Source organism: Miniopterus schreibersii (genome assembly GCF_964146895.1).
Source record: "Miniopterus schreibersii genome assembly, chromosome: 8".
Lineage (NCBI taxonomy): Eukaryota > Metazoa > Chordata > Mammalia > Chiroptera > Miniopteridae > Miniopterus > Miniopterus schreibersii.
The window spans coordinates 14,003,737-14,022,097 of NC_138109.1; the positions used below are offsets into that span (position 1 = coordinate 14,003,737).

An 18,361-nucleotide genomic window follows, 5' to 3' on the forward strand; every position below is an offset into this window, starting at 1 on the left:
ATAATTTTGTGAGGGACCTATATTTAGGATCTGATGCTGTGTTAATAAAGTCAAACCCATTGTCTTAGAAGCACAGCTTGAGACAGGCATTAGGTAAATTTTTTTTTTTTTTTTTGAGGGAGTGGACTTCAGGAAAAACCTATAAAAAGTGAAGCAAAAGGGGAAAGGAAAAATGCTGAGCAGGGATAGCATCAAAGCCTGGCCTTGGTCTGATCACAGGAAAGGAGCTCTGGAGCATAAACCACATCACAAAGTTGAACCAGCCTTTTGTAACCTGTATCAGTCAGTCATTGGCTAGCGGGGTGGAGTAGCTTCCCAAGATAGGGCCTCCACACTCCCTTCTGCAAGGACAGTTTTCCAGAAAAGGGGGCAGCTGTAAGTCAACAGCAGCTGGAGGATGGATTCACTGGCAGAGTAAAGGGGACCTGGGTGGGGCACCAAGACAGCATCTACCACGTCCAGGAAAGACAGCTAGGGTGGATTTGCAAGATCTGCATTACCCAGGACGGTGAAATCAATGATTAAACAGTTTGCTGTCCTGGAAAAAGGGCTGGACCTGGAAGTCAACATCATTTGAAATGTGGTGGTGCTTGGGGACAACCTCTGAGGTCTCTGGCCAAGACCGGCTAACAATTTGCAGAGTCCAGTGCAAAATGAAAATGCAGGGCCCCTTGTTTAAATATATATATATATATGAATTTCAAGAGGACAACAGCAGAACATTAAAACAAGTACGGAGTCCTGACCTGAGGCCCTGTGTGACTGGCCTGTGCCCAGCAGCTGGAACTTGCAGGATTTGAGACCAAAAAGCTGCAACCTGGGTGCCAGGCCCAGCCCGTGCTGAGGTCAGCGGGATGCATGTGATCCAGGCCTGGATGCCGAGGAGACCAGGGCTGGGTTGGGTGAGTGGGCCTGGAAAGAATGTGGGAATGTGGGTGGTTCTCTTTCCAGTGCCTCTGGAATCTACCCTACCCAAGTCACTGAAAATACTGTGTGTGTGTAACACATATCGGCTAAAGCGGGAGAAAGCTACAAAGCGCTGGAGGGCAGGAGCCAGAGAGGCCCGTTCTTGCTGGAGAGAAGGTTGCAGAGGGTCGTGGCTGGTGAGTATGAGCTGTGAAGGGGGTCAGGGCGATAAGGAAGGCAAGCTCTGCGGCCGAAGGACCTGAAATGTCGGGGTGGGGACAGTAGACAGTTTTGGGGCCGAGCAGCGACTTAGTCAGACCTCCGATTCCAAAGGTCCTTCGGCACTGAGAGCAACAAAGAGACAGAGACCAGAGAGGGGTTTGCGACCAGTCAGCTCTCAGGCCTCTGGAAGCCCCGTCCATTTCCCCGCAGGGCTCGGACAGGAGGGGGTGTGGTCTCGGGGATGGGCGTGGCCCCCCTCGGAGTGCTCACGTGAGACCGCTCCCCGCCCCGCCCAGGCAGAAGCCGCGCTCGCGGGGCCGCTTTCTGACGGCGCGCGGGGGCGCGGCTCCGTGCGCAGCCGCAGAGGATCGCTTCCGGAGGCGGGCCAGCGGAAGTGAGGGCGGTTGAGGCTGGGCGGCCCGCTGTAGTAGGAGGGGCCGTGAGGTGAGTGAGCCCAGGAGCCCGAGACTGAGGTGAGAGACTAGGTCCGAGTGCCGCCCGGGAGGAGGGAGCGCGGCCTAGTGCCTGGCGCTGTGCGGGGTTCGCGGCTCCTGTTGCCGCGCCAGTTCTCGCGGGAGCCGGTCGCTGTCGGCCTCCTTTGGCAAGGGGGGAAACTGAGTCCGCAAGGAGTAACTGCTCAGCCGAGTCACCCAGCTTCGGTGGCCGAGCTACACGGAGGCTTCTCGTTTCGGCCGCGGTCCTCGGCCGGCCGCGCCGCCTCTGCCACCTCCTCGCTCCTTTGGGGCCTGTCCCCGGGCCTGTGGGTCCAGGGACCGCCGGGCCGGCGGCGAGAACTTGGCCGACCTTGGCCCTGTCGGGTCGGGCTGTTGCGGGGGAGGGGAGGCGTGGCCCGGGCAAGGTCCCCGCAGCGGCTCCGGGCGCCGCTGTCCGCTTAGCGAAGTTCCGCTAAGCGCGGCGGTCTCCGTGGGGCGCCCGGGACCCAGCGGTGATGAGACCAGGCCCCGCGCTGCCCGTCTCCCGCGGGAGACCTTGTGTGAACGTGACAGCGGCCTCGAGAGGGGCTGTGCGAGCGCAGGGTGGTAAGAACCAACCAGCGCTGCCGGGGAACGGGGACGACGTTCTTCTAGCCAGTGACACTGTGAAGGTGGGGGGGGAGGGCGTGAAGGCTCAGGCGGGGCTCGTTCGTTCCTTAATTGAAAAAATGTTTACGTGTGTACTGGGGCCCGGGCAGGACTGTGCTGTGCCTGGGGAAGTCCCTGCCCTTGGGACAAGTGGCGAACTATGGAGGAAATACAGGATGCTGTGGGCTGAACAGTAAAGGACCTGACTGTCAGGGAGGGGGAAGTGATGCTTGAGCGGAGCTCGTAAGAATTATTATTGAGAATGAGCTTTGGGTGGCACCAGCCGGGCTTTTACATCTCGTCTTCAAGAATGAATGCAGGGCTTGGTGATACCTATAGTTTGCCTTTCCCATGAACTTTTTAAACTACCAAGAGGTTCTAGTTCATCTTTAGAAGTTTTGCCTCTGGAACCCAAGGGCCCAGGTGGGCTCCCAGGGTTGTCTGAGCTCCTGCAACAGGTCTGGAACAGAACCTTTAAGGGTCTGGATTTGGAAGAGCCATTGGTGGGTGAGGGCAGCCTCTTGGGCTGGTTTTCTCCCCTGTGAAATATAAGAGAAGCCTTGGTTAGTCCCTGCTCTGCAGGGCCTGGTTTTGTGGGGCTTGTGTGGTAGTCCATTGAGTCCCCACTCTGAGGGTGGTTTCACAGGAGGGGAACGCTGGTGTTTCGTAAGATGGCCTGATATGAAGGAATCACGCCTCCCGCCTCCCCAAGCTGCCTTGTCCTTCAAGTGCAGAAGCCAGTTGAAATGTCAGGAATGGAAGCCAATGTGGTAAGGGGCACTCCCAGGGTAATGGTGTGGTGGGGAAGGCTGGGCACTCCCAGGGCAATGGTGTGGTGGGGAAGGCCGGGCACGGGCCTGCTGAAATGGAGACTCTCCAGGTAATCCTTCCTTTCCCTTGGAGGTCTGGAACTGGAGGGAGGCTATCCTTCCACTCACTCCCCCAGGCAGAACCAACTATGATCTGGGGGCAGTTAAAGAGTCCATGTGTTTCTGCCTTTCTGTGCAGAGGGAAGGGAGGGAAGCCTGGATGATCCCCAACCCAGCTAATTCCTCAGCCCTTTACTGGACCCTCCCAACATTGACTGTGCCTTGGCGGCAGCAGGTATCCCTTAACTGGCTTGCCAAGGCAAAGGCTAACAATTGGAAAACCTGCCCTCGACTTATAACTAAGACTGGACTTACACCCCCAGGGTGCCCTGTCCCTGGGATTGAGGAATCCAGTCTCCCTGGTTAAGGGGAGTTGGGGAGAGGACAGGGACAATGCTTGAACTCATCTCTGAGGTTGCGGCTGTCCCTCTTTCTGCTCTAGACCATCCCAATCTGGCAAAACAAACCACATGGGGCTGCTCGCAGTGTAGTGAGAAGAATTGGGACCAACCTGCCCCTGAAGCCATGTCCTCGAGCATCCTTTGAGGTGAGTGCACTGGAAAGTCAGGGAGAATAGAGGCTCAGAGAGTATGGAAGGATGATGCTGCTCTGTGCCCCAGACTCCTGGTCTTTTTTCTTTTTTTTTCCAATTTGTAAGTGCTTGTTAAGGGATCCTGGTCACTGTGCCTTCCTGATTGCACATAGACCTATGACCACAACAGCCAGGTTTCCAATTTGCACATAAATTCATAATTTTACATGTTTGATACCTCTGCTAAGTGACTCAGATTTCATCAGACTCTAGCAGCTCAGTTTCTCAGAGCGGGCCAAAGGCCCTTACTGAGCCACATCACCAGACTAGCCATGTCTGTGCTCTGAGGTGTTTGCCTACAACACTGGCAGATCCCCACGTGGGACATTGGAGTGCTGTGTGTGACTCAGACTTGAACTCTGCTTTTCTTTACTAGCGCTAAGACTTGGCCACTTAGCCACCTATTTTTAGTTTCCCTGAGGCCCAGCCTCTTTCTGGGCAAGTCTGGCCATTCCTTTACTGGGCTACTTCAGTCTTACCTCTGTGTCTATGGGGCCTTTAGCACCCACTGGGCAGTAGAGCTTCTTGCGTAGCCAGTGTCTCTGAGACCCCTTTCTGCAATGGAAAACCAAGTAGCATTTATTAGTCCCAGCTGCCTCCCTCTAAGAACTAATGGTTAAGTACAGCTTCAGGCTACATGCTTAAGGTGTGTGTGTCTGGGGAGCTGAGACACAAAAGAAACACTTCCAACTTTCTGCCTACACAGAGGAGGCAGAAATATATGCCCGAAAAGATGTGGGCCCAGGTGGCTACAGAAATGAAGGAGATGGCCATAGTCAGTTTGGCTCAGTAATTCTGCCCAAGGGCACATATCTCGGTTGCAGGCTCAATCCCTGGCCTTGATCAGGGCATGTGTGGGAGGCAACCAATAGATGTGTCTCTCTCTCACATCGATGTTTCTCTCTCTCCCTTCCACTCTCTGAAAAGCAATGGAAGAATTAAAAAAAAAAAAAAGGAGATGAATATTAGATGTTAGCCTGTGAAGTCTGTCCGGAGTCAGAAGTGGTGTCGGGGTTGGTATTGAGAATCAGGAATGGGGTTGGAAGGTTGTGTGCATTGGGGGGTAAAGGGAGAGCTGTCTCATGACCCAAATTATCCAGAATTGCCTAAAGGGCACGAGTGGGGTGTGGCCCTAACTGTCTCAAGCATCAGAAACGAGGGAAGCACAGCTAGGAGTATAGGGGACTCAGTAGAGGTTGCTCTGACACTTGGTTATAATCTCTCCAGTCCTTTGGCCAGATGTTGCTGGGCAGAGCTAATCAGGGGCACAGGTTCCCACATAGGAGTATTTGTGAATAGTACAGGCATACCTCAGAGATGTTGCAGGTTTAGTTCCAGACCACCACAAAAAAGCAAGTATCACAATAAAGCAGGTTGTAATCCTTTTTACTCATGGAGGGTCTTGCCTTCAATTTGTAAAAATACATCTGTGAAGCACAATAAAGCAAGGTATGCCTGTATCAGTAATACCAGCTAACATTTACCAAGCACATACTATATGCTAGGTGCTGTGCTGAGTACTTTGTTAACTCATTTTATTGCCAATAGCAGAGTGCTTTAACTAATCCAGGAAAGCTTCCCTAAATGGCCCACCTTAGCAGCAGCTCCTGGGTCAGTGAAAGATCACTTCACTCCTGTGAGACCCAGGTTCCCTATCTAAAAGCAAAAGCCATCAATTCCTGAGCCACCAACCAAACAATTGGTAGCAGGAACAACTGAATTTAACCCATGTATAGGTAGATTTTTGAGAAATTATCCCTGAATTTCTGTTGTAAATTACCTTGAATATTATTTAAGGAAATCTTGATTTATTTTTTAAATTTACCTATATAAAAATATTGAATTATGGGAAATAAAGAGAAAAGAACCTGGCTGGGGTGGCTCAGTTGGTTGGAGCATCGTCTGGTATACCAAAAAGGTTGTGGGTTCAGTCCCCAGTCGGGGTGCCTATGGGAGGCAACTCTCTCCCTCTCTTCCCCCCCTAAAATCAATCAACATATCCTTGGGTGAGGATTAAGGAAAAAAGAAGGAAAATTACCTATAATCACATAGTCATGACACAGTAACTATTGTTGTTCTGGTGTAGTTCTTTTTCTAGATGTATTTTTTTTGTATTCACACTCAACATGATTGAATCCTCCTAATTTTTCATTTAATTTTAACATAGTGTCAGCCTCTCTGTTCCCTGGTTGTTCATTTGGGTTGAAGGGCTATTTTAAGGAATCCTACTATATTCCTTTTGTATAATTAATCATGTCTTTTTATTCAAGTCTGAATATTCAGATTATCAAGTTGGTTTAAAACAATGTTGCTGTTAATAATGTAAATCCCAATTCACTACAGAGGTGTGGTAAAGAGCTAGCCAGAGGAAACTTCCTGTTGGTGTAACAGATTGATATCCTTGCACCTGTATTCTCACAACCAGAGGGCAAGACACTCCTAAGACAGTAACCATCTCTGTTAAAAGGTAACTCTGGTTGGTCCCACTGAAAACCCCTTTTTCTTTAAAAGGCCAGATAATAAACATTTAGGCTGTGGGCTGTAACAGTGTTACTACTTACTTTTGCAGTTATAGCTTAAAAACCACCACAGACAACACATAAACAAATTGGTGGGCCCTTGCTGGTGTGACTCAGTTGGTTCAGTGTTGTCCCAAGCACCAAGAGGTCGCTGGTGGGATTCCCATCAGGGCACATGCCCAGATTTCAGGCTTAATCCCCGGTAGGGGGCTTGCAGGAGGCAGCCAATCGATGTTTCTCTCTCATTGATGTTTCTTTCTCCCTTCTCATCTCTAAAATAGATAAAAGATATATTCATAAAAAAAACACACAAATTGGTGGGATTGTTTTTCAAATAAAACTTTATTAAAACAGGGCCCATCCGTCCTCTAGGCCACCCTGTTTTGCTTGAAAGATACAACAGTCTCATAACTGGGCTGTTCACCCTCCTATCTGTGTTCCACACAGCAGTAGAGTAATCTTTTAAAACCTAAAGTCTAGCCTGGCCAGCATGGCTCAGCGGTTGAGCATCGACCTAGGATCCAGGAGATGGCAGTAGGATCCAGGAGATGGCAGTGGATGGCACATGCCCAGGTTGCAAGCCTGATCCCCCCAGTAGGTGGCATGCGGGAGGCAGCCGATCAGTGACTCGTCATTGATGTGTCTATCTCTCCCTCTCCCTTCCTCTCTGAAATCAATAGACATATTTTTAAAAATTTAAAAATAATAAATAATAAAACCTAAAGTCTAATTCTTACTTAAAATCTTCCAGTAGCTTATTATTGGTCTTTGAGTCAAAGCTCCTAATTCACTTTCCAATCTCTTGCAACCCCCTCACCCCCATCCTCTGTTTGAGCCATGCTGAACTATTTGTAATCCCACAAACTCTCGCTTCTGGCCTCTTATTCAAGCTGTCTCCAACCTGGAACCCAACCTTCTCCTCTAGGAAGCCTTCCTGACACCCAGTACTGGATTAGATGCCCCTCCTCTGTATTTTGCGCAGTCTGGTTGTTTCATCATGATGTGTTTGCTGATGAATTTTGCTTCCATATAGACCCTGCCCAACATCTCTGATCTGTGTCTGAGGGATGTGCCCCCAGTCCCTACTCTGGCTGACATCGCCTGGATTGCTGCAGATGAAGAGGAGACATATGCCCGGGTCAGGTAGCTGAGGCAGTAGCCGGTCTGCTGGGGAATGGGGCGCTTCTTCCCAGGTGAAGTGGCAGGCAGCAGGGGGAGTGCCTGTGAGAGGCTGAGCGCAATAGGAATGAGATCTCTGTCTCAGAATGGAAGCAAAGCCTGGCTGTTAATCTTGTAGGGATTTTAGAAGGGGTGAGTAGCCAGCTGACTCTAATATACCTGTCTTTCCCCGGTCCAGGAGTGATACGCGCCCCCTGAGGCACACCTGGAAGCCCAGCCCTCTGATTGTCATGCAGCGAAATGCCTCAGTGCCCAACCTGCGTGGGTCCGAGGAGAGGCTCCTGGCCTTGAAGAAGCCAGCCCTGCCAGCCCTGAGCCGTACCACAGAGCTGCAGGATGAGCTGAGCCACCTGCGCAGCCAGATTGCTAAGATAGTGGCAGCTGATACAGGTAGGAGCCTCTGAGTCAGAGCCAGAATATAGCAGGCTGTTCCTTCCCCCTGGCTTTTGGACAGGATAGTGGTAAAGAAAATGATGATCCCTGGTTCAAGGGGACTTGGGCCCAGGACTCTGGGGCTGCTCTGAGGCCTGGCTAGCCTGAAGTACTTCTTGGATGGCTTGTCAGTTATTTTGAGCTGACTGGTTTGGTCAGGAACAAGAGCTTCACTTAACCTGTGACCCCAAGCAGGTTCTCTCCCTTGGCCACAAAACCAACACCCTCTGCCAAGTGTCTCTAAGAACATGTCTTCCATGAGCCCTCAGCAGTTTTTCCTTTTCAACCTAAGAAATAAACATTCCCTTTAAACACCTGTCTCCGCTCCTTGTCCTGTCTACCAGGGACCACCTCTCCACCCCTCCACCTTTCCGTGTGCAGTTAAGGCAGAACACCGGGAAAGGCTGGGAGTCTGCCTTCACCAGTAGCACAAAATACCATCAGGTGGATCTCTCCAAGCTCGTTTATTTATCCTCATATTCCTCCCATCCACATTTTTGCTCCTAGTTGAGCTCAGTCAGTTCCCAAACCTTATCAGTTGGTAGAACACATGAAAATTATGCTCTTTGAAATCTTCATGTATTTAATTCCTTTGTATGACAGTTTTATAAAGGAACTGCATTTCTTGGCTACTTTTTTGTCATCTAAGAGACAGGCTAAAGTAGTTTATGAAAAACTAGAGTGCTTCTTAGAAACTTAGTAATTGAGGAAGTTTATTAAAATTTGGGAAAGTAGGACCATCGCCATTGCTTTTGCTGCAGGATGCTTCTTCCAGTCAGACAGCATTCAAAGGAGGGTCGTCAAGAGCACGAGCTCAGTTAGAGAAAAGGACAGATTCTGGCCTTGTTTCCGTCTGCACAGGGCTGCTGTTCCAGAGCTCAATGCAGAATGAGAGCTTTTAGGAGCGAAGGCCTTTATGGGTGGGGTGGGAAGTGTTCTGCCCCCCTGGACCGCAGTGCTTCTGCATCTTCTTGAGGTCCTGAGGGAAGGAAGGGTAGTGGAAAAACCTTCCACTGGCTTAGATACCACCCTGGGCTTTCGGGATGTCATGGTGTCAGACCAGTGAGAGAATGTTGGTAGGCAGTGCTTGTGAGGAGAAGATATTACTGCTGTATTCTGGCCCCAATGTCCATCCATGCCTATTGTTTTCTCTTTCAGCTTCGGCTTCATTAACGCCAGATTTCTTATCTCCAGGAAGTTCAAATGTCTCTTCTCCCTTACCTTGTTTTGGATCCTCATTCCACTCTACAACTTCCTTTGTCATTAGTGACATCACCGAGGAGACCGAGGTAGAGGTCCCCGAGCTTCCATCAGTCCCCCTGCTTTGTTCTGCCAGCCCTGAATGTTGCAAACCAGAACACAAAGCTACCTGCAGCTCGTCTGAAGAAGATGACTGCGTCTCTCTGTCCAAGGCCAGCAGCTTTGCAGATATGATGGGGATCCTGAAGGACTTTCACCGGATGAAACAGAGCCAAGATCTGTAAGTATATGATAAGGAGCTCTGGTGGTCTAGTTACTATTTAAGTCACCTGTGGCCAGTGATCTACTAGAGGTACTTACATAGCAAGTCCTCAGTAATAGCCATGTGTTCACTTCATTCACAAACCTTGCTACCTGCTTGCTAATTACTGGGGCCCCAGTTTGAGGAAAGAACATTTTACATTTGGTTGGAGTGATCTAACTCAACCGTTAAGAGTGGTAGGGTCCGGCCAGGCATGGCTCAGCGGTTGAGCATCAACCTAGGATCCAGGCGATCTGGGTTTGATTCCCGGTCAGGGCACATGCCCTGGTTGCGGGCTCAATGCCCAGTCTAGGGCATGCAGGAGGCAGCCGATCAGTGACTCTCTCATCATTGATGTTTCTCTCTCTCTCTCTTCCTCTCCTTTCCTCTCTCTGAAATCAATAAAGATATATTTTAAAAAAAAAAAGTGATAGGAATTTTGCAGGCTGCTTCTAACCCTGCTTCTGTCCCCCAGGGGCTTTACCACTTCCATTCTCATTCTGCTAGTAAGTGTTCCCATGCCCACCCTTCAAAGTTGGGTAGCATGATAATTTTAGTAGCTCAGATTGGTAGAGTTTTTTGGTGGAAGAATTTCATAAAGTTGGGAGTTTCTGCTTTGAAATTCAGTGGTCTGTTATGGAAACTAACCCTGCAATTTCAGAGATTGGAGAACAAGGCTTTTTTGAGACTCATAGGAAGTTCCTAAACCTGGCTGCCCATTGGAATTTCTCATGTTTGTTCAAAATACACCTTACACGTACTAAATCCAAACCCGCAGAGTGGAGCTCTAGGTGTTTGGTGGGAGGTCAGGGCACCTGTGTGGGACATACTAGAGGAGCTTGTTTGCAGGTTCCTGGGCGAGAGGCCAGGATGTGCAGCTGTATTGTTAGTGTAGATTTAAAGCTCTTGTGGGAGATGAGGGCTCTCTCCCGAGTTGAAGTTCCTGTTGAAGGGAAGGTTACTCACCTGTGCAAGGACCCCTTTCTGTGACCCATTTCTGTCTGAAAACCAGACAAGGCTGTGACTCCCTTATTGCTTCCTGGTAGTCCGTCCTTTAGTGAAGTCACTTTCACCTTCCTTTCTGGCCCTAGCCAAGTTAATCTTGGTCATTCCCCCAGTTCTTTGGTCTCCTGCATTCCCAAATTCAGCTGCTGTTTTGGGGCTACCCCAAGTCCTTCTCTTCTGGTCAGTGTTTCATAGACTCTCAAGCTTTCTTTTACTTGCCTCTTGCCCCATATTAGATCTAAGGCCCTCCTCCCACTTGTGTCCTGGGATCTTTTGTCCCTTGTTAATAGGAGATGGGCCAATGACTAAGGATGTGAAAGTAGCCCCACCAGCAAAGGGGCAGAAATGTGACAGACTGAAGGCAATTACTCTTGTTTTTGCTTTCAAGGTGTAATAATCATTCTTGATCCTTACATCTAGCCTAATGACTAGTAAAACACCTTCATGAGGATGTATGGATATGAATGTAAGTTCACTAGGATTTCAAGCAACTATTTTCCAGATATCTAGGACACGCTTTTATGATGTATCAGGTCACTTGAACCTACACCAATCTGGAGTTGGTTTTGTTCCCACAGGTCCCTTATGATGTGAACATCTTACTATTAATTCTAGATGTCATTTTTTAAAAAATCTCACAGCCCCTTTGATGGGGAGACAGAATAGTAGGAAATCTTCCAAACACCTTTTCCCTGGAACTAATAAAGATCAGAATGGCCAAGAGTTATTAGTCACTTCCCCTGCTGATCTGGGGAAAAGTTACTAAGAAAAGATAGCACCAAAGGTGGGAGCAGAAGCTTAGCCACTACAGCCAATTCTAATGAGATAATCGTCCCTTAACTTTGCCCACATTTCATAGCCATCTCAGGAAATAGTAAAGCATTCTAGTTAAATGAGATCTACAACCAGCTAGCTTGGTTTTGAACTCTGGATTCACCACTTACTGGCTTAGTAATTTGGGGGAAATTGTATAACCTTTCTGTGCTTCAGTTTCCTTGTTTGTAAAAGAGAGTTGTAGTAGCACCTACCTTCCAAGATTGTTGTGAGGATTACATGAGATCAAATTCAAACACATGGAATACTGCCCGAGACAGAGTAAGTACTCAATAAATTATTAAATTATTAATAATTAAACTATTATTGTGTTTCTAGGAACCGGAGTTTATTGAAGGAGGAGGACCCTGCCGTCCTTATCTCTGAGGTCCTAAGAAGGAAGTTTGCTCTGAAGGAAGAAGATATCAGTAGGAAAGGAAACTGACAGCACTCAGCTCTGCACACTCAGTCTCATGCTCCTGGAATTCCTTCAGTAGCTGCCTTTCTCACTGCAGATGTTTCTGCCTCTCCGTTAGTTTTCTGCAACAGTCTTGCCGAAAGCTGGAGCTTGGACTGAAAGAAGAGCTGGATTATATGTTTCACATACTTCAAACCTTAGCAGAAGCTAAGGCCCAATTTGAGCTGAGACACTTGTTACAGGTAAATGTATAGATTGGAATGTTTCAGTCTAAAGGCTGAGCTATAAGTTTCTGGTTTTTCCTTGCCCTTGTGTGAAAATCGGTCCTGAATGAGTTAATTCACTGCATAGACCCCATAACTGGTCTCACAGGACACTTTGTGACCAGCTGTCACTCTCAGCAGCTTCCTTGCAGCAGAGCAGAGCTGAGGGAGCTATCAGTGTTTATGTACATGTTCACATCACAAACCAACACCAATGCCCAGCAATCACCCTCTCCTGTGTCCAACACCTAGATGTAGAGGTCAGGCCTCTGGACCAGCTGACATTTGGGCTGCATCTAGGAGGCCTGGGCTGTTTTTTTCTTAAATTTATTTTGTAATACTGTACAACCACATCTACCCTCCAAGGCCCTGGGGCCTCATTGGTTCCACTGATTGAACTTTTGCTCTTCCATGGACTTTAGTTTAAGCCCAGTAGGAAAGAGAAATCAGGAGGGGAAAGAAAATACCATCTTTCTTCCAGGCCCTTGACTGCTTCTTTGCATTGGGCCAAGGTTTGTACCCACACCATGCATGACTCAGACACCCTCAGGTCCCTTTCTCTGCAGTATGTATCCTGTGTGTTTGGGTTGAAGCACTACCTGACATTAAAAGAAGGATTTGGCAAGATACTGCATTTGCTGTGTCCATCTCTGAGTTAAAATCACCTAGTATCCCCCATGGGTACAGTTTTATAGTATATGAGCTTTCATTAATAGGCTCCTGGCTTCCCCCCTTTCCTTTTAACGTCCTGCCCTAGCCAGTTTGGTGCAATGATTAGAGTGTCGGCCCTCGGACTAAAGGGTCCCAGGTCTGATTCTGGCCAAGGGCACGTACCTCGGCTGCAGGCCCAATCCTGGGCCCCGGCCAGGGCATGTGCAGGAGGCAACGAATTGATGTGTCTCTCTCACATCAATGTTTCTCTCTCCCTCCCCCTTCCACTCTCTCTGAAAAGCAATGGAAAAAATATCCTCAGGTGAGGATTTTAAAAAAAATAAAGCTTCCCTAAAAAGCTCTTGTACCTTTCTGTAGAGATATGGCCCTAAGCTCTTAAAGCAGTTCTATCTTATAACTTGCAAGCTTGCCCCTAGGAGTCTCTTAGGTACCACACCTGTATCACGGAAAACTGCTACCTGGTGGATAAAGTCTTGGGTAGAACAAAGGTCAAATTAGACTCCTGCTCAGATCAGACCCGGGCAGTGACAGCATCTAATATTAAAATGTTGCTTTTTAAAAAATAAAACTGGTAATGTTTTAATTACCATCAGAGCCAGTTTTGTAAACAGTCATTTATTTGGACTCAGTTTTACAAAGGGAGTTCTCTCCCACTTTGTATAAGAGTGATATAGTCACATCCAGATTGTTATATAGCTCAGGAATTTTAAGGGAGAGATGTTTAAACAGAGAAGTTTAAAATGCTGTAAAGTCGCCATAAAAATAACAAAAAATAATAAATAAAACTGCCATCATTCTACCTTCCTCTTCTCTATCTGGATCCCTGCCCCTGTTTCCACTCAAAATAGTGTCAGGAATTAGTGGTCCCAAGCTTAGGTTGAGTAAGTATGATTACAACCAGAGATTAAAAGTATACACTATAAAAAGCAATATCCCAGTTAGGCAAATGAAAGGGCAAAGAAGTGGCTCAGTGCAGCTGAGTAAGGCCCTTTAGTGGAGGGATGAATACCCCTCCCCTGTCTCCTCAGTGCTCACCAGATTCATACAGGGAATGCACCAGCCACCTTTTCTTCAGGGAAAGGCATGATGCCAACCATATTGTCTCAATAAATGTCACTACCTGCTTTATTTACACAAAGAAAATGTTCAACAACAATAACGGCTTCATCCCATACCTACCCCTTACCCAAACTACTCCCCACCAACCTCTCCCCAAGATATTTTCCTATACCTGGCATTTCAAAAAGTATTTTTAAAACCAAACCCTCAAAGACATTTAGATTTGGTGCCTGATAACTTGATTACCTTCAGAGTCCTGGGTAAAGAGCAAATCAGGCTGCAAATTTAACAGAGTGGGCCTATCCTGGCACTGAGCCCAAAGGCTGTTAGGAAACTGCCCTAAGCCCTGGTTCCGGTTGTTGGTTACCTCTCGGAGAGGAGCTCTAGAGTTGTGAGCAATGACCCGCTGGCCCTGAGAATCCTCAGTGAAAAGCTGACTCCAGGAGTCCCTGTCATTCTTTTCACTGTCCCAGGAAACCACAGGAACAGGACAAGAACTTTGTTTCACTGCTTCTGTGTTCTCTCCACTCCAGGACTCCCTGTATGTTTGAAAGAGGTCAGGGGCATGCCTATTTTCTTTGGCAGACATCTTTTCCAATTTAGGTTTGTCCAAGGGCTGATGGCTCTTGCCCCCTAGTGGTTTACTGCGTCTCTCCATACTTTGACAGTTCTTTTTCTTAGATCCATGAAGCCATTCCTTTTTCCAGGAAGAATCCATCTCTCCCTCCTTTTGGTCCATCAAGCAAGAACTTTCCAAGTCCTGGGTGAAGGAACAAGCTAGTGACTCTTGACTCTCACCAGCACAGACTAAGGTCTCAGGCTGGAACAAAGACAGCACAGTCAAGAATGGGGTTTCCATTCTGTGGTGGCCAGAAGCCTGCACAGACTGAGGAGAAAGTCCAGCTTCCTGGATGTCTGTAGGGGTTGAAGTAGCTAAAGGGGGTGCCACACAATCATCCCCCAAGCCCTGGATCAGATGGTCTAGCTGGGTTGCATCTTTCTTAGAATCTCTGTTGGTCTGACCTTCTATATACGATGAAACGCTCCTTTGATCACCACCATTTGTCTTTCCTAGTAAAACAGACATGAACAAATATTATTCTGCAGGAAAACTCTGCGCTGAGCAGGATTTAGCTGGCGTTTTCAGAAATCAGTATCAGCTACTATCACTACTTTGTACAGGGGTCTTAGACTCTTCACATACCTTTGTGGCTGAGCTTCCTGCTTTCAATCTCTGTATTCTCGTCTGAATGATCTTTCTAAAACAGATCTTATATATGCCTCTACTCAAATATATAGATGCTTCCCATGACCTACCTAATAAAGTCAAATATGACATATAATCAGACCACAGTTTCCTTTTCCAGCTGAGTTTTCATATATGGGGTTTGAGCTACTGATTTCCTTTCCTTCTCCAAGAATTATACTGCAGAAACTATGTTTTGTGAAAGAGTTCTCAATTTTGCCTAAAAATTCTATAGACTAGAATATACCAGAATTTTTGAATTTGAAATGGAATTTTGAAATGGAAAGTGTTTTTGGGGGAAAAAGTCTGTCCTTGTTAAAGCAAAAGAGTTTAAGTTTTTGTTTGGAGTATGGAGAGTGCATTTCGACGGTTTATGCAAAGCAATTCTGGGAACCGCACCAAGAGTTGGAGCTCTTTCACCTGGCAGGAACCTTGCTCTGCAAGCCCTAGCCTGCTCTGAATCAGCTGGTCCCCTGAAGTGGGACATGCAAGCAAAGAATCGTCAAAGGATGATGAGACACAAGCCAACTTTATGCCAACTTTTCTAAGAAAAAAACCATTGTTGAACCTTGACTAATTTGAGAAGCTTCATACAAAAATATTATCAATTAATCTTACACAAACTACTCATTGTGACCAATCCAAGACACACCTAACTAAACGTCGGTTCCCCTATATACCCTCAATCCCAAGTAAACCCTTCTTCACTGCTCTGACAGGGAATACAAATATTTAATATTAGACTGAGCAAAACAGAACCAGAAAAGTTTGTTTGTAAAAGCATGTATGCCCGGCCAGGCGTGGCTCAGCGGTTGAGCATTGACCTAGGATCCAGGCGATCGGGGTTCGATTCCCAGTCAGGGCACATGCCCGGGTTGCAGTGCTCAATCAATGGCTCTCTCATCACTGATGTTTCTATCTCTCTCTCTCCCTCTCCTTTCCTCTCTCTGAAATCAATAAAGATATATTTAAAAAATAAAAAAAAAAGCATGTATATATTGCTTTTCAAAAAGCAATTTCTTGTTTTATAACCTCTTCTAAGAGGTGAGCTATGCACTGGTGTCTCCACTTATAAATGTTCCAGCATGAAAAAATGAACACACTTCTTTTTGCTCCCTGGGTGTGCCCAGGCAGGTCACCATACCTGGCTGCAAGGTGAAGAAGGAAGCAATGCTGGTCTGCCGAACGCCTGCAGGTGGAGTTCTTTCAGTAAAAGAGATCTTAGCCTTTCTCTCTCCAGGAAAGAGTGTTAGCATTTTGGTGTGTGACTTGATTAAATGTGTCTGAAAATGGGGAGAAAAACAATAGAGACTATTAATATCAAAACATTTGCCAGCCAGGAGAAACTCAATAAACACCAGTGGCCCCATGCTGGACCCTTGGACTCCACTCAGATCCTATTTCCTAGGTAGTTTTTGCTGTATACCATCTTCCACCATTTCCTGCAATACCGGTGGTGTGTTTTTCTCAGGAATCACATTCCAACTATAACCCAATCTTTCTGCTTCCTCACTGAAATCAGGCCAACTAAACAAATAGGATTTGTTAAAAGAATTCCGGGGATGAATTTATAGTTAAGACAATGATTCTATCAGCAGCAGTTGATGAATTTCGATAGTTTTCAGAGTCCCATAGTGGTTAAGAGCATGGCTCCTGCGTCACACAGCTTGGGTTCAAATCAATCCCAATTCTGGCACTGCCATTTAGCTGTATGACCCTCTGCAAGCTGCTTAATCTCTCTGTGTCTCATTCTCATGTGAGAAATGGGGACACATGACATTACCTATCCCACTGGGCAGTTATGAGGATTTGGTGAGTTAATTCACGAAAAATTCTTACACAGTCCCTGCCACTCAATAATAGCTGCATTCAATAATAGAAGGAAAAGCAATGAAACAGCATCAGTCTTACCAAACTTTCATTTCAGGCCCCTTTATACCACACAACATGAAATGGAAGATGGGCCAGAGAGGTTTTGGAAGTGTCAGCTTTTATAACCTCATCTTTATTTAGTGTGATTTGTTTTTATTTCTATTTGCTTGTTGTGGAATGCCTGAGAAGTAGGGAGAATAGAGTTGTATTCAATTCATTTTGGCTGTAAAAGTCAAGGAAGAAATGGGATTTGCCAATATTCATGCAGCAAGTTAGAAGTAGGCATGAAACCTGAACCCAAATTATTAATTCTAGCCCAAAGCTGACTTCATTTTATTTTTACATCTGGAAACTAAAAAACTTAAGTGGTTAAATGAAAAAAATTCTGGATTTAAAATTCATACTTTGACTTGTGATATTGGTATAGAACTTTCCCTTTTACTGTACAAAACTAGAAAACTGGGTAAGTTAAATGAAACAACTGATTTTAGGCAGTGGATAACAGACAGTGCAGGACTGTGATCCCGGAAAAGGATTTTTGAGAAGGAAAACAAATGAGGTAAGCCCCATGCCCTAGCTTTCTTCTTGGAAGCACTTGCCAGACTGCAATGTATAGAGTACCAGGCAGAGCACCACAGTCTCAATGAATGGAGTAAATTGAGATTAGAAGTTGAGGAAACTGAGGTGGCTGGGATTTTCCAGCACAGAGAAAACATTCAGGAATCTACATAGAGATCCCTTCAGACTGTTACTGAATACTAACCTACACATGTGTTAGATGATACCCAAGGGCCAGAGCTTCCCAGCACTTCGGCTCCGAGTTCCCGACGAGTCTGCCGGACGGAATCGTCAGAGCGCGTTTTCTCTCCACCCCGCCCCACACCTCGAGGCCTGGGGTCCCAGTCTCTGCGAATCCCCCCAGTCTTCCTTCCGCCCCCACTTTCTCTCCACCCTCCCCAAACTCCACTCCCTCTCGCCTTTGAATTCCCGAAGCTCTTCCTTTCTCAGTCCCCGACTTTACCTTCATCACCTCCGGGTCCCCCCCAAACCGCCCCTAACCCCTCCCCAAACCCCTCACGCTCCCACCGTCCCACCTGCACTTTCCGCCTCTTCAGCGCCGCCGCGTCCAGCCACACGCCGCAGGCCTCCTCCTCCTCCTCGGGGCCTGTTCGCCTCATGGCCGCTGAGGGCACCAAGCGAACCCGACGCGGGGCTAGGGCCCGGCCGCCTCAGGGAACAGCCCCCGCAGCCTCGGCCGACGTTCGTATCTCGCGCCAACTCCGGGGACGGAGCTACGTCACGGCCGCCCCGGCGCACGTACCGCCCCCAGCGTCGGCTCGGGCCCGGACCAAGCTCCGCCCCTTTTCCTAAGCCCCGCCCGACGCTGAAAGACGACCGCAAACCCATCCCGTCCTGCGTGAAGCGCCTTTCCCGTTGCCAAGGGCGACGTGTTCTCGCTGCTCTTTTCATTCAAGGGTTGTGTTCCGGGAAATAAGCGTTCGCCGCTCTGCACAGGAACCGTGCATTTTCTTTTTGCCGAGTTAGTTGTGCTTTCTTATTGTAAATATAACTACCCCGGGGCTCAGGGTTTTCCTCGTCTCCGAGAGGAAGGGTGGAGTGGAAGCTCCGATCCGACTCCAAATCCGAGGTCCACACCACCGCCCGAAATGGTGAACATACTCTCGAGTTTATTAATTGTGTAATTCAAAGA

At 47.5% G+C, this 18,361-nt stretch overlaps 2 protein-coding genes across 12 annotated transcripts; one reads left to right on the top strand and one right to left on the bottom strand.

The window, feature by feature from the left end:
- Positions 1 to 141: 141 nt before the first annotated feature.
- On the top strand, positions 142 to 12,429 carry MTFR1L (mitochondrial fission regulator 1 like). Of its 11 annotated transcripts, none has more exons than XM_081144689.1 (8): positions 890 to 1,103; positions 1,339 to 1,601; positions 2,857 to 2,980; positions 3,522 to 3,626; positions 7,224 to 7,333; positions 7,548 to 7,759; positions 8,960 to 9,281; positions 11,460 to 12,429. In XM_081144689.1, the coding sequence occupies exons 3-8, from the start codon at positions 2,957 to 2,959 to the stop codon at positions 11,563 to 11,565; spliced, it is 879 nt and encodes a 292-aa protein (XP_081000815.1). In that variant the 5' UTR covers positions 890 to 1,103; positions 1,339 to 1,601; positions 2,857 to 2,956; the 3' UTR covers positions 11,566 to 12,429. The 11 variants fall into 11 exon arrangements, with proteins under 11 accessions (XP_081000822.1, XP_081000815.1, XP_081000819.1 ...); XM_081144693.1 differs by having other exon boundaries at positions 952 to 1,103; positions 1,425 to 1,572; XM_081144692.1 differs by having other exon boundaries at positions 980 to 1,103; positions 1,425 to 1,601.
- A 1,218-nt stretch (positions 12,430 to 13,647) lies between these two features.
- AUNIP (aurora kinase A and ninein interacting protein) lies at positions 13,648 to 17,909 on the bottom strand. The gene is made up of 3 exons (XM_081144688.1): positions 17,745 to 17,909; positions 15,923 to 16,061; positions 13,648 to 14,603 (listed from the first exon to the last, which is right to left on the bottom strand). Exons 1-3 carry the CDS (start codon positions 17,826 to 17,828, stop codon positions 13,750 to 13,752), a joined length of 1,077 nt encoding a protein of 358 aa, XP_081000814.1. The 5' UTR covers positions 17,829 to 17,909; the 3' UTR covers positions 13,648 to 13,749.
- Between the last annotated feature and the right edge of the window lie 452 nt (positions 17,910 to 18,361).